General features: G+C 36.4%; 4 protein-coding genes across 7 annotated transcripts; 1 reads left to right on the top strand and 3 right to left on the bottom strand.

Moving 5' to 3' along the window:
* Positions 1 to 4,137: 4,137 nt before the first annotated feature.
* LOC142548640 (uncharacterized) lies at positions 4,138 to 7,578 on the top strand. Its single transcript, XM_075657088.1, has 7 exons — positions 4,138 to 4,256; positions 4,344 to 4,421; positions 4,931 to 4,979; positions 5,180 to 5,276; positions 5,893 to 5,945; positions 6,115 to 6,177; positions 7,021 to 7,578. The coding sequence occupies exons 1-7, from the start codon at positions 4,153 to 4,155 to the stop codon at positions 7,300 to 7,302; spliced, it is 726 nt and encodes a 241-aa protein (XP_075513203.1). The 5' UTR covers positions 4,138 to 4,152; the 3' UTR covers positions 7,303 to 7,578.
* A 160-nt stretch (positions 7,579 to 7,738) lies between these two features.
* LOC142548639 (cellulose synthase-like protein D3) lies at positions 7,739 to 12,475 on the bottom strand. Of its 2 annotated transcripts, none has more exons than XM_075657086.1 (4): positions 12,338 to 12,475; positions 11,025 to 11,939; positions 10,070 to 10,877; positions 7,739 to 9,967 (listed from the first exon to the last, which is right to left on the bottom strand). In XM_075657086.1, exons 2-4 carry the CDS (start codon positions 11,876 to 11,878, stop codon positions 8,201 to 8,203), a joined length of 3,429 nt encoding a protein of 1,142 aa, XP_075513201.1. In that variant the 5' UTR covers positions 11,879 to 11,939; positions 12,338 to 12,475; the 3' UTR covers positions 7,739 to 8,200. The 2 variants fall into 2 exon arrangements, with proteins under 2 accessions (XP_075513201.1, XP_075513202.1); XM_075657087.1 differs by having other exon boundaries at positions 11,025 to 11,916; positions 12,338 to 12,461.
* Positions 12,476 to 13,177: 702 nt separating this feature from the next.
* Positions 13,178 to 16,561, bottom strand: LOC142548638 (TOM1-like protein 1). Of its 3 annotated transcripts, none has more exons than XM_075657082.1 (4): positions 16,440 to 16,561; positions 15,424 to 15,989; positions 14,769 to 15,011; positions 13,178 to 13,841 (listed from the first exon to the last, which is right to left on the bottom strand). In XM_075657082.1, exons 2-4 carry the CDS (start codon positions 15,940 to 15,942, stop codon positions 13,410 to 13,412), a joined length of 1,194 nt encoding a protein of 397 aa, XP_075513197.1. In that variant the 5' UTR covers positions 15,943 to 15,989; positions 16,440 to 16,561; the 3' UTR covers positions 13,178 to 13,409. The 3 variants fall into 3 exon arrangements, with proteins under 3 accessions (XP_075513197.1, XP_075513198.1, XP_075513200.1); XM_075657083.1 differs by having other exon boundaries at positions 15,424 to 16,006; positions 16,440 to 16,560; XM_075657085.1 differs by having other exon boundaries at positions 16,423 to 16,536.
* A 629-nt stretch (positions 16,562 to 17,190) lies between these two features.
* Positions 17,191 to 21,112, bottom strand: LOC142548637 (uncharacterized). Its single transcript, XM_075657081.1, has 7 exons — positions 20,781 to 21,112; positions 20,600 to 20,704; positions 20,274 to 20,388; positions 19,246 to 19,361; positions 18,343 to 18,531; positions 17,665 to 17,807; positions 17,191 to 17,575 (listed from the first exon to the last, which is right to left on the bottom strand). Exons 1-7 carry the CDS (start codon positions 20,906 to 20,908, stop codon positions 17,391 to 17,393), a joined length of 981 nt encoding a protein of 326 aa, XP_075513196.1. The 5' UTR covers positions 20,909 to 21,112; the 3' UTR covers positions 17,191 to 17,390.
* Positions 21,113 to 21,340: the final 228 nt, after the last annotated feature.

Below are 21,340 nucleotides of genomic sequence, written 5' to 3'. Positions count from 1 at the left end.
ATGTATATATGATTTAGTTACCCCTTTTGTGTCTGCAAATGCATCTGGTATTTGATTTGCTATTCTTTGCTAGTGCACAATTTGCTGTACATCTTTTTCACATTGTTTTGTTCTTGGATCCAGATGTAACAATGATGATACATACCATGTAATTTTCTTTTCGGTATGTTTCTTATCTCCCCCTAACATTGGGAAGATTTCCTCATTAAATTGACAATAAGCAAAACGTGCTGTGAACACGTCGCATGTCTGAGGTTCAAGATATCGAATGATTGATGGACTATCATAACCGATATAAATTACAATCTTTCTTTGAGGTCCCATTTTCTTTCGTTGCGGTGGTGCAATAGGCACATACACCATACATCCAAAATTCTCAGATGAGAAATGTCTTGTTCTTTACCAAATGCAAACTGCAATGGGGAGTATTTATGATATGCACTTGGTCTGATGCGAATTAATGAAGCAGTATATAAAATTGCACGTCCCCATATAGAAATAGGGAGCTTTGTTTTCATAATCATTGGTCTAGCAATCATTTGCAGACGTTTAATCAACGATTCAGCCAATCCATTCTGTGTATGTACATGAGCAACAGGATGCTCAACAATGATTCCCATAGACATAAAATAATCATTGAAAGTTTGGGAAGTAAATTCACCAGCATCATCAAGTCTAATTTTCTTGATTGTATAATCGGGAAATTGATTCCTCAATTTTATTATTTGAGCAAGTAATCTTGCAAATGCAACATTTCGAGTTGATAATAAACATACATGTGACCATCTGCTGGAGGCATCAATCAATACCATAAAGTATCTGAATGGTCCACATGGTGGATGGATTGGTCCACAAATATCACCCTGAATACGTTCAAGAAACATTGGTGATTCAGTTTGGATTTTGACTGGTGATGGTCTTATAATAAGTTTTACAAGAGAACATGCTTTACATTGAAACTTATTATTCTGAAAGATCTCCTGGTCTTTCAGTGGATGACCATGTGTATTTTCTATAATTCTTCGCATCATTGTTGAACCAGGATGTCCCAATCGATCATGCCAATTGGTTAATATCGAAGAATTATCAACTACCATGTTTGATTCAATGGGACTTATATGTGTATAATGCAATCCAGTAGGGAGCATTGGTAGTTTTTCAATCACATATTTCTTTCCTGATTTATATGTGATAAGACACATATATTTCTCATTCCCTTCATTCATTCTTTGAGTATCATACCCATGGGAATATATATCATTAAAACTCAACAAATTTCTTTTCGATTGTGGTGAATAGAAAGCATCATTGATCAAAAATTTTGTACCATTAGGTAACAAAAATTGTGCTTTACCACATCCTTTAATCAAGTCTACAGGACCTGATATTGTATTCACCGTTGTTTTTGTTGGTTTTAGTTCCAAGAAATATCTTTTATCTCGGAGGATAGTGTGCGTTGTACCACTATCGGTATGCAAACTTCAGCTTTGCTCATAGCATTTTCCATATTTGAACTTCAAAAAAAATATGCAATGAAATAAAATTACTGACAATACATATGTAAATATAACACATATCATAATTGCACAATAAAACACTATCACATATATACATGAAAAATAAATTATTTTACATTTATATTCCACAAATATATTGTTCATTTTGAGAGAAATCATTGAGAAAATTTGCAGCATCAATATTTTTCATTTCTATCCCACCAACATATTGATCATTTCCACAGAAATCATTCATAAAATCAGCAGCATCAAAATGAGTTGAATCACTCAAACGGTCACTGCGTTCAGTGAAGTTGGTCTCTTTTTCTTTCCCCTTTGTCGATTCTTTATAGAGCTTGCAAAGGTGCTCAGGGGCTCGACAAATACGAGACCAATGTCCTGGAGTGCCGCATATGAAACAAGAACTTTCAAATATTTTCGAGTGATTTTCATTAACACTCATGTTCTCATGATGCCTTTTCTGTGGGTGGTTCGTGACGCCCTTTTGAGATGAGTTATAAAAATAACTATCTCTATTGTTTTCAAAACCACGGCCTCGACCACGACCACGGCCAATTCCACGTCCACGTCCACGACCACGTCATTGACCTCGACCAAAACCTTGTCTTTGAATTTGATTTTGGTTCCCAGGTTTAAATTCATTTTTACCTACAACATTTACTTTAGGAAATGCTGTTGATCCAGTGGGTCGAGACTGATGATTTCTCATTAGGAGTTCGTTGTTCTTTTCCGCCACAAGAAGACATGCGATGAGTTCAGAATATCTCACAAATCCACGCACTCTATATTGTTGTTGTAGAGTTATATTTGATACGTGAAACGTGGAAAATGTTTTTTCAAGCATTTCCGATTCTGTAACCTCATGTCCACAAAATTTTAGCTGCGAGATTATTCGATACATCGCTGAATTGTAATCACTTACTTTCTTAAAATCTTGGAATCTTAACATATTCCATTCATCACGGGCGGTCGGAAGTATAACTTCCCTTATATGTTCAAATCTTTCTTTTAATCTTTTCCACAGATCCATGGGATCTTTTTCGATGAGATATTCACATTTTAAACCTTCATCGAGATGTCGACACAAAAATATTATAGCTTTTGCTTTTTCTTGTGATGAAGATATATCATTTTCTTTAATGGTCTCGCTTAGACCCAATGACTCAAGATGCATTTCTACATCGAGAGTCCATGACATATAATTTTTTCCCGTGATGTCGAGCGCAACAAATTCGAGCTTTGTCAAATTTGACATGGTGGTACTAAAAAAATTACGATGCATTTTATTAGTTAATGAATATTGCAATACAAAGTAATGGATAAACAACAAGTACAAGCATTCGTAAAAATAAAGAAAACATACGAGGGGGATATTCTCCAATAAATACAAGACTCTTGAGTATGATAACCAAAATAATTAAAAATAACCTTAAGAAAGCCATCTTCTTTTTTCTTCGAAAAATTTGATGAAGAATAATTTTTAGAGAAGAAGAGAAAGTTGGAGGGATTGAATGTGTTTGTGAGATCGTATTTATAGGGCAAAAACTAGCCGTTTTGTTACTGTTTATGATCGTTGGTGTACAAAAAATAAATGTATGTATTTGTACAATTTTATGGTAATAATATGATGTATATAATATTAGTCATGTTTAAATAATTATGTATATCATATCACATTATTATAATGATGTGTCATAAGTTATTTTGTTTAAGAACCTTATAGGCTTTTATACTTGTCGTATCCCTTACCGGGAGTGTGTGATGTTGTCTTAACATCCTCCCAGGATTTATAACAAGTTTTTGAAAAAATTATTTTATTATTTCTAATTTTTATTATATAATAACATTATATTATATATACAATAAATAAATAACAGTAAAATAAATATTATTACTTTTGTTACATTTTTCTTCTGTTTGGAGCTTGGAAAAGTATAGAGGACTTTTAGACCTTCGTGCTGATAACGTGTTGTGAAAAAGTAAAAATTTACGGTAAAAAGTAAAACTCTCAAACTCTCAAAATTTAACAAACTACATACTTTATAATATTTTTCTCTCTCAACTCAATTGTGATTTTCTTCACAAATGAGATATCTATTTATAGAAAATCTTTACAAATAATCCAAAAATAAATTCATCGTTACCTACATCATCACACACTAATTTTCAATATTTACAACTCTTATTTTCAACATTCAAATATTCAACATTCAAATATTCAATACACACATTTTAAATATTACATACATATATATATATATATATATACGTATATATATATATGCCAAGTATAAACATATTCCAAGTCCAAAACAGTTTTCTCTCACTGTTATGAGTAAAGGACTAATTCTCTAATTCTACCGTTTACGAAGAGTCGCTCGCTCGCTCTCATTTACCGTTGGATTCGAAGTTCTATTCCCAGAATTTTTCTTCTCTGTGGCGAGTTTTCTATTTCAGTTTGGATTTTGTGATTACTTGCCTGTTAATCTAGGGTTTTCAATGCCTGTTTCGATACGAGTTTCGATTAAATCGGGAGCTGTAAACAATTTGAATAAATTGTTTTCTTGATTTACTTTCGTTGTTTGATGATTGATTATAAGTGAATGAACGCATTCTGCAGATAGAGGTGTTGTAAATGGAGGTGGCTGCAAATGAGAACCCTGAGAACTTGGCTGTTACAGCCGACCATGACGCGGAACAGAATTGCGACCGTTCTGTCTCCGACTTGTCGAATCACGTGTAATAGTTTTAGTTTCCCTATCGAAGTTCTGTTTTTCAATTATTTATATATTCTTGTGTTTAATTCCTTGTGATTTGAGATAACAGAGGCATAGAATCCCTTCGATTTTCGGCGGAAGAAGTAAGACGTGCATTAGAAACAAGTGCATCCACTGGGAGGTTTTGGTATGCTTTTCGGTTATCGAAGTGTTCCTTCCTAGATTTGCGTTTCATGTCTTAGACTCTTAATATGTTTTTTTGTATGTTTGTAATATTAATAAATCTTATTATAGATACGGGATCCTACATTTATTTTCCATTTTATTGTTGCTGAGAAATTATCATGTATTGTTGTCGCAAAATTTGATTAATTATTAGTCATCGGTGCATGATATTCATTATTTTCTTTAGCATTTGAGTATTTCCAGTGGAACCAAATATAAAGAATTCTAGCATCAATTTTGACACAAACCTTTTTAACTATAGAACTCCAAAACTAAGTGAATATTTATTACAAAAATATTTATGAACAACTATGACCCCTGAGCATGTCTATAATTGCAACCTATAACACAACCAGGAAGTCTGATCTACTTCATAAGTTATATACATGTTAGTTGTATTGCTTTAGAGGAATCTGTTCCAAATATTTGAATTTATTACGGATTAATTGTCATTCTATTGTTTCATCTCAGGCAAGATTGGAAAAAGTTAAAGAATATTCTATCTTACTATCTTAAACAGGTATTGGGAGATATGACAGGTTGTCAATAGTGTGTTACTACATTTTGTGTTTCATTTATTATATCTGAGTAGACCTTCAATCTCCATGACTGGGGTTAAATACAGATTTTGCTCTACCTGCTGGTTTGATATGATTTTTCTGTGACCAAAATATAAATTTTTTAAATATTGACAATAGTTCTTATAATTTTCATTTTAAGATCCTGTCAGAATATCCAGAGGCAAAGATGACTATAGATCAACAGTTTTCCTTATTAGGAGAAACCTTCCAGGTGTTGGTGAAAAGGTTGGACGATGGTACTTCCCAGTGGTGCACCTTCTTTATTTTATTTATTGTGATATGATGTCGGGTCTGAGTCATCCATTGCCTTTGCCCCAAATACTACTAAGCGACAACGCTTGCTGTAATATGCAAGCTAAGCAACTCTGTGTTTGCCTTTTTATTCTCTATTCGGGCTCTTTATTTTTTTCTGTCTTCACTGAAAGGGTGAAAGGCGAAAATTTATTGTTATTTATTGCTGCATGATGTTGAAGTAAGTGGTATATGTATATTTATGGGTGAGGAAAAATCAGGACCTATTACTCATATGAGCTAAGATTCAAGATCAGCGATTTGAGACATCCTAAATCTTCTAAGAATGAGAGGCCAAATTTTCTTGTTATTTATTTTGCATGATGTTGAAGTAAGCGGTATATGTATATTTATGGGCGAGGAAAAAAATCCAGGGCTACTACTCTCACATGAGCCAAGATTCATGATTGGCAACATGAGACATCCTTGATTTCTAATTGGGTCTGAAAAGTTGTTTTCCGAGTCGATGCTCACTTAACAGTTTGAATAATAGATCTTTCTCGAGTTGATTTAGGATATTAATACCGGCGTCGAGCTCACCTATTGTGTCATTCTGTGCAGCTCTTGGTAGCTTTGATGAAGGTCCTCCATTTACTTTGCAAAGGCTTTGTGAGGTGAGCTTGTCGATGACTTCATTACCGGTTTTTTTTCCCTGGAAGTTTCTGTTATTTTCTTATCGTAGCATTTTTCTGGCCCTGGATCAAGGTCTCATTGTTTTACCTTCTTTCAATTATATTTTCTAATCTATGCATCTGTGACGTAGTTGTAATCCTGATTAAACAGATCCTATTGTCTGCAAGAAGTATATATCCCAGGCTCGCAAAGCTCACATTGGCTCTAGAAAAGGTATTTCATTAACTTTTACTAACACCGTGGCCGCCGCCACCAATAAAAATGACACCAGTTGAATTCGAAAAGTGATATGAATCTCTTGTGGCGGTTAAACTTTATACTGAAGCAGCTCTTCTATTGTTTAAATTCCCTGAGACTTGATGCATGTTATTTAATCTTTATGCACAAAAAGCCAAATCGCTTGGTGTTTGATATTCTTGGAAGTCGTGGTTAGTTCAGAAGGTTGATTTTCCTATATTCTCATTTGTACAGAAGACAATAGAGAGTTTGGTTTCATTTGGTTCCTTGGCAATCGGATAAAAGAAAAATGAGGAGATAAATATTTTCCAGAAATTTTTTCATGAAAATCTTATTTCACTGTGTTTTTGACGTATCATGTTCCCTAAAAGATGGCCACTAACTCGCGTAAAAATCTAATGCTACCAACAATTGTGGAACTCCTACAACTGACTACGTTGGACCACCTTTACTTTCCTAAAACCAAACACCCTAAATTCAGAAACAAAATTTGAATCCCCCTCATTTCCTTTTTCCCCATCTTATATGAAACCAAATGGAGTCTTTTTTTCAATGCCCGAGCTTCAGTTTAGCTGGACAAATCCTACATTTTTTTGTGGATTTCTTTCACCCCACTTGGCATTGTTTTTACACTCCAATATCATGATATGATTCCATTTATGGTTTACCTTTACGATTTGCTTCCTGCCACTATTGATGAGCGATAAAGAAAATGCATCATCAGTATTGTATGGCCAAATTTTGGTTTACTCCTGATATACCTACACCATGATGCTAGGTTTGTTAAAAATTCAGGTTTTCTGTTTCTTATTTCAACAGAATTTGTTGGTCACATCTATGTTGACAATCTCTACTGATGGTAATCCTCCTTCGACCGAACAAAGTTCAAATGGAGCTCATGAAGAATGTGGAAGGACCCTGCCTCAGACAAATTCAGCAGAAAATGGTGTCAAACCCGCCGAAGAAGACAAAGATGAAATAATGACCGAGGTAGAGGAAGCAGAGGTTCATGAAGATATGACGATAGACATGGAAAGCATTGAAGAAGAAACTGTCAGATCATCTGAAGCCGCTAATCCTACTCCAACCACTGACTCGTAGCATGGAATTAAGGTTTTCAATGGCCTGTGGCTTCAACTATTCAAAGACTTGAAGCAGTATGGATTTATGAGGAGTCGTTGGGTGGCTCGTTTCCCGGTATATGACGGTTCTTCCCTCAACTGTGAGTTTTTCAAGTATAATTCGATTTCTGATGTACGTTTAAACAAATGGCATTGATATGTTACGTTGTTACGATGTTTGTTTCAGTTTTCACATTAGCTATATTTTTCTTGATTATGCTCGAAACATTTCATGAACTTTGTTAGATTTTGAACCTCTCTTGGTTGTTGCATCCTCATTGCATGCCATATTCCCGTCATTTATTTACTGTATAACAAGAACAGTTAAATATTGTTGAGTAAAAGACGAAATATTTCTTGTGTAGCTGAAATGACCAAACCTGTAATTGGTATCCAATGTTGACTATTTAATGATATACACAAAAATGACCAGAATCACTTAAATTTCTTTTTTTACATGTGTTAGTTATACGGCAGCAGAAGACATTGAAATGATAGCTATTACTAAAAGATCTTAATCTGAAAAGCAAATGAAAGGAGGATATGGTGAAAGGGGACAGTTTACTCTCTGAGCTTTTCTTGCCCCCTCTCAAAAAATTTCATATGTGGCTAATCCTTTACATATAATAATTGGATTGAATCTTGGTAAATTAAAATCCATGAGGTGGTAGTCTGAAATCTAGTAAATTTCCAAAATTGACATGTATGATTTCTTTCTTTTTCTTTTTAATGGAAACTTTAAAGAATAAAACCAATAAATGAGATGAATACATGCAGCAGCCGCTCTATCTAAGCAGACAAAAGAAAAGAAAAGCCCCCCATGTTTTTGTCTGCTCAATTTCCTAAGAACTCAGACTGCACAATGAATGATTAATATGTTACGAAAACTGAAATGAGCCCCCAATCTGGTTTGCCCCAGCCGGCGGATTAATTGCCACCCATAGAAGCGATATGATGATAGCAATAAGCCCTGACCAAACAAAAACTATAGTTGGAGTCCTTCCTCTTCTTCCCATCAACCCTTTTGCGAAGGGATATAGATGAGCCAAAACCCAAAAGCTAAAGAACACCCCACCAAGTAAACGGCTCCATTGCGGTATTACACTGTATATTGTCCGGCTGATACCAACAGCAACAGCTATCAGATTCACCATTATGATCACTATTGGAGGGATCATAAGCGAAGTCCATTTTACGACATAAAGATCAGTAAACTCATCATCGCCATCATCGCCTCCTGATTTTGATGTCAATGTGAATGATATCTCGACTCCTGCAACTATTTTTAGGAGGCCTTGAAACACCGCAGCTAAGTGGGCACTAGTTCCACCGATCAGCCAAAACTGCTCGTTCCTCCACCATTCTTCGAGTTCGATTCCAGCCCACTTGACCTCTAGTACTGCAAGACTACAGAGTGTGACAGTGATGATTAGGAGGTATGCTAAGAATGTTACGTTCAAGGTTTGGACGATGAACTGGCCAGTGAAGAGTGACAGAGCTGGAAGAAAGCAGTAAACGATCAAGAAAATGGAGGTGAAGGGATATATTCCAACGTTGAGGTATGCGATTCTTTGAAGGACCTTCATTCTTGAACTTGCTAATAAGGCATTGTTGCGGGAGAAGAATATCTCAACTGAACCCGTTGCCCAACGAAGAACCTGATGGAGCCTATCTGTGAGGTTGATAGGGGCGGTTCCACGGAAGGCATCCCGTTTTGTGACGCAGTAAACTGATTTCCATCCCCGGTTGTGCATCCGATAACCAGTGACAACATCTTCTGTAACAGACCCATAAATCCATCCAACACGCTGTCCCCATTCAGTCTTATTCTCGTACCAGCAAGATATGACACTTATTGCTTCTGCAACAGTCGATGCATCAAGAAGATCTCGAGGTATGGTGAGAGCTCCAGATGGTCGTCCATTCTTGACAGCTGGATGATCAGCAAGAGGTCGACCTTGGAACTCCGCCACAGGAATTGAATCAATTAATAAGATCGAGTTACCAAACATTTTCGGAGCAAGAGAATGATTAATAATTTCTTCATCATCAGAATCGCCCATTCTCAGAGCCTTGTTCTCTTCTGGTGTATTAGCAATTGCAGCATGCCTTTTCCTTTTTCGGTGGCTGAAGCAACAGCTGCAGAAGGTTGCACTGTGTTCTTTGGACCGAGGTGGGTCAAACCCATAGAGGGCGATCCGCCGGAAAAGACACCCAGTTCCAACATAAACTGGACCCTGTAGCCCATCAAGAGCCCTCATGTTGCCATCAAAAAAGACAGTATTTCTGTTAGCATACCGATCAGATGGGTCAATACCCTCGAATCTCTGTGGAAACTGAACATAACAGATACGATCGCCACCCCTGTCCATCATGAAACACATTCCTTCCCTCATAGCTTGGGAGTTATAAATATAGTGGTCACAGTCAAGATTAAGAATAAATGCACCATTAGACATGATTGCGGAAGCCCGGACCAAAGCATTCATGGCACCTGCTTTCTTATTGTGATCATAGCCAGGACGCTTTTCGCGAGACACATAAACAAGCAACGGTAGACGAATATCAACATCAGTTAGGTCTATAAAACCGCGATCTTCGGCTGTTCCACTGAGTGGGTCTTCACTGGGAGGCTTCAACATCACCTGCAGCACAACGAGAAGAGGGTAGTACTATATCCACTTCTTGATACTTGAGCATGACAAGTTGAATTGTGTCTTCTATAAAAAACCAAGTTGAAGATTTACCTGTATTATTCCGGCATGATCACCCTTTGATTGATCAACTGAAGCATTCAACCAAGTGCCAGGCCAGTGTGTTCCATCCGCCATCCACGTAGCTTTCTTGATCTTGACAGCATCTAAAGGTTCATCTTCTTTCTTCTGTCTCTGTTCCTTCATGGCTTTAATCTCCTCTCGGGCATGATAGGCATCCGATCGACGACGAATAGAATCCGGTAGGCCATTTATTCGAACCTTGAACTCATCATACTCACGCTTTACTCGTCTCCGATCTTTGACAAAGTCCTTAAGAACCTTGTTCTTGTAAGGATCTTTCTTCAAATTGAAGTACGATTCTGGATTCCTAGGCTCAATGCTATGTTTTCGACAAAATGGGACCCATATATTTGCAAAACTTGCAGCTTCCGCCATAGCCTCAAAGGTCAAAAGTGCCCCGCCATCATCAGAGACATAGCATGCTAGCTTTTCAACCGGATAATCAGCTGCCAGTACAGACAAAATGGTGTTGGCAGTGACAAGAGGAGGTTCTTTCTCTGGATCTGCAGTAGAGATAAAGATATCTATGCCTGGAAGATCAGACTTCCCAGTTGGATTGCCGGGACTTGGTGTTTCGAATTTTTCCTTCAGGACGTTAAGATCAGTAGCTCGATTTATAGGACAGAGCTTTGGTAATTGGTCAAGAATCCAAGAAAAAGCAAACCATATCTCACAAACTACTGACATTCCCCACAGCCAAACTGCGTCATTGTTTGGATGGCGGATTCTCCATGTCAGAAAAAGCCCAAGAACGATCATACGAACAACAACTAGAAGGCTGCACAAGCGTACATAATTATGGGAAGCAAAAAGTTCAGTTCACCACATGCTCTGTGCATAACTAGAGTATGGAAGAGCAAAAACTTATCATCAAACAAGATTATTTTCCTACTTCTAAAGGAAAATATAGGTCAAGATGATGTACCGGTATGGGCTGATGATGCCGGCTGGAACCTTTAGTTTACGGGTAAGAGGCTTCCATGGTTTGTTCAGAGGCTCGACAATATTACAATCCTTCTCATTGTCAAGGCCTCCCTCCTTCGGCCAAAGAGCATTTCCATATCCATATGTTCCCTTGGTTTCAAATAACAACCGGTTATGATCAAAATCCACCGTCTGGCTCCTCACGAGTGCGGACTTTCTTGATTTCATCAACGACAACCTTCTCTCCAATTTCGACACTGGCGGTGGAAGTTGTGGTAATGTTTGCCAGTTATCCATAGCCTCATCCAAATCTGTGGTCTTATACTGCTCCTTACAACCCGGGCAAATCCCCTCTCCCATTTTGAGGGCATCTATGTAACAATCCCGGCATATCTTGAAATCACACTCACATGGGAGAATATCGTTTCCCCTTTCATCACTCATCACCTTGCCATCACATCCTTTTACTGCACAGGAAGAGCCTTTCGAGCCAGCCATTTGGGGATGGTTTGATTCAGATTCGATGACCTTATCCATCAAATGAGCCCGTGTAATGCTGTTATATCCACCGGTGAAGAGTGAACTAGAAACATATTGTTCTTCAATTTTCTGCGAGGCAGGATTACTAGGCTGGTTGTCAGGTGTTGGTGGCATGTGTACCGTGTAATTAATAAAATCGCTGCTACTAAGTTCACTATCAAGATCATCCCTTGAGTAGCTAGTATATCGACCAGATGAGGTCCTCCGAGCAAAAGTAACATGTGGAGGCAATGGCGGTTTGCCGTTCTGTGAATCGAGCAAGTCAGATGACGTCGATAGATTCGACCTGCTGGCCGTAAATGACTTGGATGCCATTAATTTCAAAGATTAAATCAAGAATGTGCCGTTTAAACCTGAAGAATTAATATAAACAGATCTGCAATAAAGTTCAATAGCCATAGTTAAAGGCGTATCAAAGTTCAAGCTGACATGTTAAATTGCAGGCACACCAACAATTTCGAACTAGATCAGATAATCATTCAATACCATTGACTAAGTTTAAAACTTTAAATGGACTCATTTAAAGCATTCAAGATACTCTTGATCCGCATACATTATCAAACAATCTCGTCCCACAATCACCAGATCTTTTAAAAAGCTTTCGAAAAAGCCATTAACATCTTATAAAGTACTTGAATTTTTTTAATGAATTTACCAAAACCATTGAACAGGCCGTGATATAAATTGAACAAATACAATTGCGTGAGAGATTTGCTAAACCAATCTTGTATGCAACAAATGGTAAATACTTGAAAATGATGAAATCACATATACCTGAGATTTTCTTTAAGTACAACTCAAAATGTAAAGGAGCCGGAGCCGGAGCCGGAGCCGGAAAAGAATTCTACCGCCCCCATCTCTCCATTTCTCTTCTCTCTAGAACGAAGTTGCTGTATTTCCTGTCTCTCTATCTCTCTCTGTATACAAAATATGTACATATGTGCTAGTATGCCTAGCATGCAATACTTATACATCATATGGCTGAATGCGCGTCCGTAACGTAGTTGACAGGCTGGGAATGAAAAATTCACCGAATAAGCTCAAATTTTTATACACAGTAATATTTTCGGACAAGATTTACTCAATATCTCCACCATCTTCTTTTCCTTATTACTTGGATACGATCTAGTCAAAAAACAACGTCATTAGTTTTACTAAAAATCCCATTTGTATGGGATCACTACATTTTACTACAATTTGTATATTATTGTTTTAGTCCGATTGATTATTCAGTACACATTGAAAGACGAATATCTAACCTAACCATATCGACAAAACTATTATTTCAATGAAAAATATTTGGTTTTCATGCTTAAATTTCTTATCAATGCCAGCTGAGAAATGGGAAATAAGGAAAAAAATTGAAATGGGACATAAGTGGGTGATGCGTGGGTTGCAATTGCAAGGAAGGGGCCATCACCGCATTCCACATGACAACTTGGCATGTCACAAACAACTAAGAAAAGACCAAATTATTATACATACACAAATAATAATAATGCGTTGCACGTCCTCGACCATAATAAACTAAAATATAAAACCTCAATCAAATATAATTGCATCAAATCTCCGACAATGAATACTGCCTCCCCCATTCAACGAACAAAGCGCCGATTACCGTATACCCATCAAACAACAGGTAAGTACTGTTATATTCAATCCAATGCAGGTCTATTAATGTGAATACATTAAAAAAAACATATATATCTGCCACGAGCATGAATGTACCAGTATCCAAATTTCAAAATGATAGGAACAACGCAATTGCGTTCATTTTTCTCGAGTATATTTGAGTCCAGACATGGAGACAGTCCGGGGGTGAATATAAGTACATGAAGCATAGTACTCAAAAGGTAATCAAATCATCTTTCGGCGTCTGCTTTCTCTTTATATCATGCTCTGTTTCCGATGTGCCACCGGATTTCTTACCAAATATCATCTCATCCAGATCATTCATCATTTCATCGTTGTTCGCTCCTCCATGGCTTCCAGACCGTATCCCGGATGATTTTCGGACCAAGGATTCTTCTTTGCCGCCTCCCACACGGGGTGAGTCGTCAGGCTCTACAGCAACAGGTATCATAGCAGGTTCGGGCTCCTGTGGAACCACCAAAGGTTTTTTCATGTCCTCATACTTGGATAGAACTTTTTGAATCTCGTCATTAACGTTCAGTGCTTCAAAAAGGAGGGCCTCATTATCCCCGGACGACTCTATTATGCTCTGAACAGTGTATTGTGACTCACGACACTGGTGTAAAAGTGTTATGGTCAAATCATCCTGCAACAAATTTAAAGCACGAGGAAAACCAAAGTGAGCCTTCAAACTAAGGCAGCATTGGAAAACTAAAATTGTTGGAAAAATAAAATAAAACGACTTTTTGAGCAATCCCAATATTTCTCCAAAAAATAATAAAGAACGAAGAGAAAGAAAGTGTCTAGTGGAAAATATGAAATTATTCGGCCAATCATCGGAAACGTTCGGCGCCTCAATCAGTTTGCACACTATTTACTCTTCTATCTCACAAGCCCAACGTCCCCCCTCAAATTTGACAAATTCCATGGTAGTGCATTCCGGCATGAAAAGAACAGCAGAGACGCTGGATTGCAACTAAAAACCTTAAAATTTCACAAACATGAAAAGAGCCTGAAATATAAACGCAATTACTTCCTAGGTCAAAAATGACGGAAAACAAAAACTTTGGTAAGGAAGAATGTAAACCTCTTTCTTGGACCTGACATTGACATTTTTACTTGGATGCACTAAATAAACCTCTCTAATTTTCACAAATATAATTCTTATTTATGGTAAGAGAGATCTTACTGAATAAGGTCAACAAACTGTTCCTTTCATCAATGGCAAAAGGCAACTATTACTCATATATAACACGACAAAAATTAAGATCCACAAACTTCAGAAGAAGCCTGATGATTTAGAATCTCGATTCTGATGGCATTCAATATGATTTTTTTTTCTAAATTAATAGTAAGGTAACAGAACAAGCAAGGATGGATTTCACCAATTTTTCCCGCGGTTGAATGGTGAATGTAGAGAACTTATCAAAGAAACGAGTTCGGACCGCATTCTCAAAAATTAAAATTAGTTTGAATTGATGAGAAGAAGGGCAGTAAAAAATAAGAAAATGAGCTTTAATACACCCAAGATAACTTCACATGTTAAATTGGACTTTAAAAAACCAATGCAAACCTGCAGAGCATCTTGTTGTGGTGAAGATGATAAGACAGTGCCTAGCAGCTCTATACTATTCCTAGCTACATCGAAGGCTTCCTTTGTTTGCTCAGCTGAAAAGCTTCGTGCAGGGATAACATCATGTTGTTGTGACAGAGCAGCATTTGATTCTGAAGCCGATACAGATCTTGGAGGAGTAAATATAGGAGCCAGGCTCTCATCATCGCGACCAGGGAAACGTATTCCTCTTGATTTCAAACTCTGAAATGGGAAGAAGTATGGTCTAATACATCAAAACATATTTTCAAGAGATAAATTCCAGTAACAGTGTCATCTGAATAGTAGCTGACATAAACAAGGTAACTAAGCATGGTTTCATAAAGAAAAGTGGTACATACACAATAAATGAGAAAACTTCCAGCAACAATTATTCATCCAATCCATGAATGATATAAAAGGGATCAGATGACTTGGTTAAGTTGTCTTATTGTACTTGCATGCATGAATAATTACATCATGCATCAATCATTAAGGAAACTGTTAAAAGGTTGTGATAATTGACAAACAGAAAACAAATACAAATATTATTTATATGAGTACCAAAAAATTTACACATAAAAAAATGGGGGAGGGATTTTTCCATCGCTCGCTCCCATTCCAACTTCGGTGTTACCTTGTACGTCTCTTCATAAACAGGCAAGTAGCGAAGCTCATTTGAGGATTCCCCCCATGACTCAATCAGCATAAGGGCCTTGTTCCTGTTATTAACCACAGTCTGAGGGTCGTCAATCAGCTTCACTATCTCATCCAGAACCCTCTCAGCCGCAACCTCAGAGAAGGCTTTCTCGCAATTCTTCACAATAGTTTCAAGCAAAACCAGAGCCAAATACCGAATCATCGGGATCTTTAACGTGATTCTTTTCTTTATTCCACGTATCAATTCAATACTGTTAATCCTGTCGTGGTTGATCATGTCACAGAGTTCAAGATTTGTAGCCCAATCAGGCCCTTCCAAAGTTTCAGCTGTGGCTTCCTCTACAAGCTTGTCTGCCTGGTTTGAGCCTTGGAAAAGTTCCTTCATCTTGGAACCCACGGTGCTCACACCAGCACTAAGCTTCAGCCCCAAGTCGCTGCCTCCAATCTTCAAGCGCTCGCCAAAGGCATTGACTTTATCCATCAAATTGTCGCTCATGTTTTCAGTAAAAACCAACGAAGAACTGAATGCTTTCAACCTTTATACTACAAAAGTAGAAAACCTGTTTTAAAAAAAGTTAATGGAAAATCAGAGCGAAAACCCTAAAAAGATCATGCAATGACAAATTCAATATCTCAAATTAAACAGATAAAGACCCTGAAGCCGCCGCACTAGCTCATAATGGTCACCGCAAATGTAAAACTAAAGTCTTTTCGCAAGTTGAATACAACCAAGGCTTAAATAATCGATATAATTTCTGCAAAAGACACTAATCGCATATATCTAAAAAAAAAAGATCCCCACAAAAAACTAGATACCAAACTACAAATCAACGTATGTCAAACAACGTAAAAGACACAGTTGACGGGTAAATTAAGAAGCCGCTAGGCAAGAGATCAGGCAATCAAACAAATTCAAAACAAAAGCTTAAAAAATTGAGCAGTAAATCAGGAAAGGAACACGGAGTAGCGATCATACGGCATTCGAAATAGTACCGGATAGATGCAACGCAAGAGCCGAAACAGAGCTTTGCGTTCGTCTGAGAACTGACACGACTCTCTCCCTCTGACCAGAGATTCTCTTTACTTTTCTATTATGTTATTATAATAATTATAATTATAATTATAATTTTATATGTAACCGATTAAATCTGCAAATCAATTTAGTGTTATAAAATTAAATTATTAATTAAACATCATCTAATTTTTTCATAATATATCTTGACCATGTAGATATATCTAACTGAATTTTATATTTGTTATAAATAATGCGAACAATATATAATATAATAGTTTTATTTTATATATGATTATTTAAAAATTTAAATTATAGATAAAAAAAATTAGTAGGATATATTAGTTTTAGATTATATATAATGATTAGCGCACTAGGTGTTAAATAAGCATTTGATATAACACAAAAACTTGTGTAAGACGATCTCACGGATCGTATTTGTGAGACGCATCTCTTATTTGGATCATTCATGAAAAAATATTATTTTTTATGCTAAGAATATTAATTTTTATTTTGAATATCGGTATGGCTGACACGTCTCAAAGATAAAGATTTGTGAGTTAAATACATAATACATACAAATACATTGACAAATTGCTAAATCACTATTATACATATGTCAGGCGAAATTTATGGTATGGAAGTTTAGAAAACGAATTTTATACTAAATAATTCTCATGAAAAAACTGGATGCCATTAGCAAGCAACTTCATCCAGGGACAAAACTGGGACGATCACATGAATAATTTTTTAAAATTATCCAAATTCTATCCATTGAAGAAAACGAAATACATATTAAATAGATCCTCTCACCACATGAACAATGTGGCAACTGGCAATATCATCAACTCTCCCATTTCTATCTAGCATGGATATCAAGGTAAGAGTATTATACACAGTGATTGTAGTTTAAAACTGTTTACTTATTATAGTCAGGCACTGAGTGACATGGAAGTAACTTTAGACAACTTATACTTGCGCACTTTAGTGGAGTTCTGGGGTTGAAATACAACTTCTATGCTTGAACTGACAGTTAATTCTTTCCACTGTGACGACGAAGAAGGTCCATCGCTATGATAATCACGAGGTGCATACAAAAGTTGGAGAGTTGAATGGGCTGCATCAGTTGCAAAGTGAATTTGTTAAACCACAAGCATGCCATAAGATCACTTTCGCAATAAAGTACTTGAATCATTCATTTCTTACCAAAACCGAACATGCTTATCTTCTGGACAGTAAGGTGACTGACTTTAGATCTCTTGATCTCTCTCAATGCATGAATATCATCTCGTTTTCCTTTGAATTCAAGAAACTCACCAAGAATATATTTGTTCCCTTTAAGCTCTAATCTGAATTTCATTGGAGTGACTTTTACAATCAATTATAGCAAAACACAACTAGACATAGTGAATTTAACAAATTAAAATGTTCACACAGAAATAAAAACAGGTAGACTAGAGTTAGATTTAATCCAGAATGAACAATAACCATAGAATATCGAGGAAAGTGTTAGAAATATGCAATTGCAAACACAGTAGCATAGCACAAAAGCATTCCTCGTGCTTAAATTATTATAGCTCCCATTCTAGATCATTCTTCAGGTGATCTTTATCTTTGAACTCAATAAACTCTAATAAATTAACTAGAATTTTCTTTCAGGATATTTAGAAGTGAAGGTGCACAACTAAACTCGACATGATCCTTGATTTTTTTTTAAAGGCTCCATGATATGAACACGATCTTTGGCACTGACTAATTGGTTAGCCACTAGCATTTTCCTGGAACCAGCAAATGCTTCTTCCTCATCTTACATTCTGGTCGATAATTAGGAAGTAATATCAATCTTAAATGGTAATATATAACACATATCATACTGCCACGGACCTATCCAAAACCGGAGCAGTGCTGAGCACCGAGTTAATCTTCTCACTAAACGACTCTTGATTTTTCTTCTTTCCTCTCAAAAATGCACCTTTTAGCCATCCAGAGCTCACATCTTTTTGCTCGGGTTTGAGTTGTGTCCACTGATCATAAGTAATAATCTCGGGAGGAAAACTGTCTGAATGGATGGAACTGCAAGAAGAATATAAAGATTGGTAAACATGGGAAATAAAGGAAAATGGTCAATAATAACCAAGGATAAATTTATAGAGTTGAAAGAATAAGTAGAAACAGTTTCACTTAGACCTACTGCTTTGGCATAGCTAAAAACATGCAAAGCCCGAAGTCATTTTCACCAGGCCTTTCCATGTGTATTATCAGTAACGTGCAGGAGCATTCCAATGGAATAATACGGCTCAATAAATAGTCGCAAACTCAAGTTCCTATAAAATACTCTTGACTGTGAAACTAGGATCATCTAGGCATTCTCAATAATTAATTACTGCATTGACGTCGGCTGAGTGAAGTTCATAAGCATTGACGTCGGCTGAGTGAAGTTCATAAGCATTGACGTCGGCTGAGAGAAGTTCATAAGAATTGAATAAATATGTCTATAAGATTAAAATGGTGCCTAATATCTATGCACTGAAGCTTTGCCTCAACCAACTATTCCAAAAGTTTGCATATAAATATATACAATATAACAAGGGTGCAGAGCACTCAGACAATCTTTTCACAGTGATATTGCATAAATATGAACGGAAACACACCACATGGATACATCATATCAAACATCCAAGAATAATCCAACTCCAGTCTACGTGAAGGAGGCAGAGGAGAACAAACTAAAAACATTGACTCTTATACTGCAAACACAACAAAAGGAGGAAAAGATAGAATCCTTACCGGAAATTTGGATTTGGGCAAATGACTTTAAAACATAGATAATCTTCAGGAAGAGCAACTCCCCTTTGTTCAAGATATTCTTCTAAGATAGAAACTAATCGTTTGCTCTCAGCTACCTAAGTTGCATTAACATAAGACATCAATATAAGGTCTCAAAGATAAATCATAAAAGAAGAGTAAATGGGCATCAAAAGATAGCAGCATATATATTTTTTGAAAAAAAAATATTAATACGAGAAAACCAATTTAAATTTGAATGGTAAGAAGAGAGCTTCCCATAAGGACCAGTTATGTTCAATTATCCAACATTCTTATCATTTGATTTCATAATAACCACATCATGTAGATTAAAAAACATCTATGAGACATAACATTTGGAGAAAATCACTACAATTACATCAAAGCATAACTTAACACGCATAGCTATTATAATCTTGATAATATCAAATGTGATTATAGCATCACAAAAGTATTCATGTCTTTTAGGCATAATAATTACTTTAAAAGAAACTCCTTCAAGATGCAAGTTTTTCCACAAATGTAAGAAGTATCACGAAGATACTCTGATTGCTTCATCTTAATTGGTAGAACATGCCATGAACATCCATGACATCTTTACCAGTTTTAACCACTTGACAGATTCATGACTTAAAAGGGACAGAAGAGAGAAAAACTCCATTAAATCAAATCGCCTCCACACCAAATATATCCTAATGGTTAGTTTAGATAACTCAGCTGAAGCAAACTTCTTTTTGTGAAAGCATAAATAATATTTGATGTATAAAATGTAGTTACGGTAAAACCTTGTTATAGCTGTCATGTGAGAAAATTTTGATCAAACCACAGGGAAAAAATATTTAAAGCACTGAAAGGCAGGATGTGAGGTCAAGGAGGTGGATAAAATGAATTTCGCTTTATTGATCTTAAAAAACTGGAAGTTTCACTCTGGATTCACTACTAGTAAAAGGGTTCTGCTACTAAATGAATTCTACTAAGTATTTCTTAATTAGACACAAGAAGTGACTTACAGGGTTTGGAATAAGCTCGGCTTTATGGTGTTTACCAGTGGTGCAAACCCAATTGCCATCCTTATCCACGGAGATAAATCCCGATACATTCTTTACAGAAATCACCACCGCCTCTCTGCAGATCATTACAAGCAAAGCAACACAGAACCCATAAAAACGTGACTGTTAATCATCAACCCTTCAAATTTTCAGCACTTTTCAAAAATCGAATAAAAACTACAAGCAGCGAAAGTTAAAATAGATTTTCTCAACATAGCAATAGAAGAAACAAGATATTAAAAAAACATTTTAAGGGGGGGAAAGGATAAAAAAGAAAGGTCGATTACTCATCCGTGACAAGAACAAGATCAATATTCTGACGAGAAGCGGAATCAGGGTCTGGAATTTGGAGCCCAAGGTAGACTCTGCTTCCACGATACAGCTTTTCCAACCTATGGAAAACAGATATCATAAAGGGTAGTTTCCACGAAATAGAAAATAGAAAACAGAAGGAAATAAAAGGTGAACCTTTTGGCGACGGAGAAGAGGGCATTGGCGTTGGAAGTGTCGAGATACAAGAGACTATCCTCTTCATAAAAGAAGGGCTTCAGCAAAAGGAAAAGAATTATGCCGCATATCAGCGCAACCCAGATCATTCTTGTTTCTCCCTGCAGCTCTCCAAGTCTTTCTATTTCTTCCGACTCGAGTTTCCTTGCTCCAGGGCTTTCTTGAATCTTGATTCTTAAATAAATTTCGTGACATCGATTCAAAGTGAAAATAATAAATATTATTTCTTACGAATCTGGTCGGAACGGTGATTACGTGTATAAGAATTTTATTGGGACTCAATTTGAATCATAAAAATAAAATTTAATTTTTACAGATAAAAATGGGCCTAGGTTACGCCCCTGGCAAGTGTTCAAATTTTCATGAAAAAAGAAAGAAATTTGTTATATATATTTCTTGGAGTCTCTCTCACATTTGTGACACTACCATACTTAGTCAAATGGCTTCGACTGTCATATTTTTTAATCTAACTTGTCCCAACACGATCCTAAACCTTAAAAATAAACGATATCAAGTATAAA

Source organism: Primulina tabacum, chromosome 6 (genome assembly GCF_025594145.1).
Source record: "Primulina tabacum isolate GXHZ01 chromosome 6, ASM2559414v2, whole genome shotgun sequence".
Lineage (NCBI taxonomy): Eukaryota > Viridiplantae > Streptophyta > Magnoliopsida > Lamiales > Gesneriaceae > Primulina > Primulina tabacum.
This window is presented reverse-complemented; position numbering and strand designations above follow the sequence as displayed.

Bases quoted from the DNA above. Each gene is read 5' to 3' on its own strand.
- LOC142548640 (XM_075657088.1), top strand. From the start codon at position 4,153: ATGGAGGTGGCTGCAAATGAGAACCCTGAGAACTTGGCTGTTACAGCC. The intron at 4,257-4,343 runs GTAATAGTTTTA...TTGAGATAACAG, and splicing joins TCCGACTTGTCGAATCACGT to AGGCATAGAATCCCTTCGAT. The intron at 5,277-5,892 runs GTACTTCCCAGT...CATTCTGTGCAG, and splicing joins GGTGAAAAGGTTGGACGATG to CTCTTGGTAGCTTTGATGAA.
- LOC142548639 (XM_075657086.1), bottom strand. From the start codon at position 11,878: ATGGCATCCAAGTCATTTACGGCCAGCAGGTCGAATCTATCGACGTCA. The intron at 10,878-11,024 runs GTACATCATCTT...ACGCTTGTGCAG, and splicing joins GGCATCATCAGCCCATACCG to CCTTCTAGTTGTTGTTCGTA. The intron at 9,968-10,069 runs GTAAATCTTCAA...GTTGTGCTGCAG, and splicing joins ATCATGCCGGAATAATACAG to GTGATGTTGAAGCCTCCCAG.
- LOC142548638 (XM_075657082.1), bottom strand. From the start codon at position 15,942: ATGAGCGACAATTTGATGGATAAAGTCAATGCCTTTGGCGAGCGCTTG. The intron at 15,012-15,423 runs GTAACACCGAAG...TTCCCATTTCAG, and splicing joins TTTATGAAGAGACGTACAAG to AGTTTGAAATCAAGAGGAAT. The intron at 13,842-14,768 runs GTTTGCATTGGT...AATTTGTTGCAG, and splicing joins CACAACAAGATGCTCTGCAG to GATGATTTGACCATAACACT.
- LOC142548637 (XM_075657081.1), bottom strand. From the start codon at position 20,908: ATGATCTGGGTTGCGCTGATATGCGGCATAATTCTTTTCCTTTTGCTG. The intron at 20,389-20,599 runs GTAATCGACCTT...AATGATCTGCAG, and splicing joins CTTGTTCTTGTCACGGATGA to AGAGGCGGTGGTGATTTCTG. The intron at 18,532-19,245 runs GTAAGGATTCTA...TTCTTCTTGCAG, and splicing joins TGCCCAAATCCAAATTTCCG to TTCCATCCATTCAGACAGTT.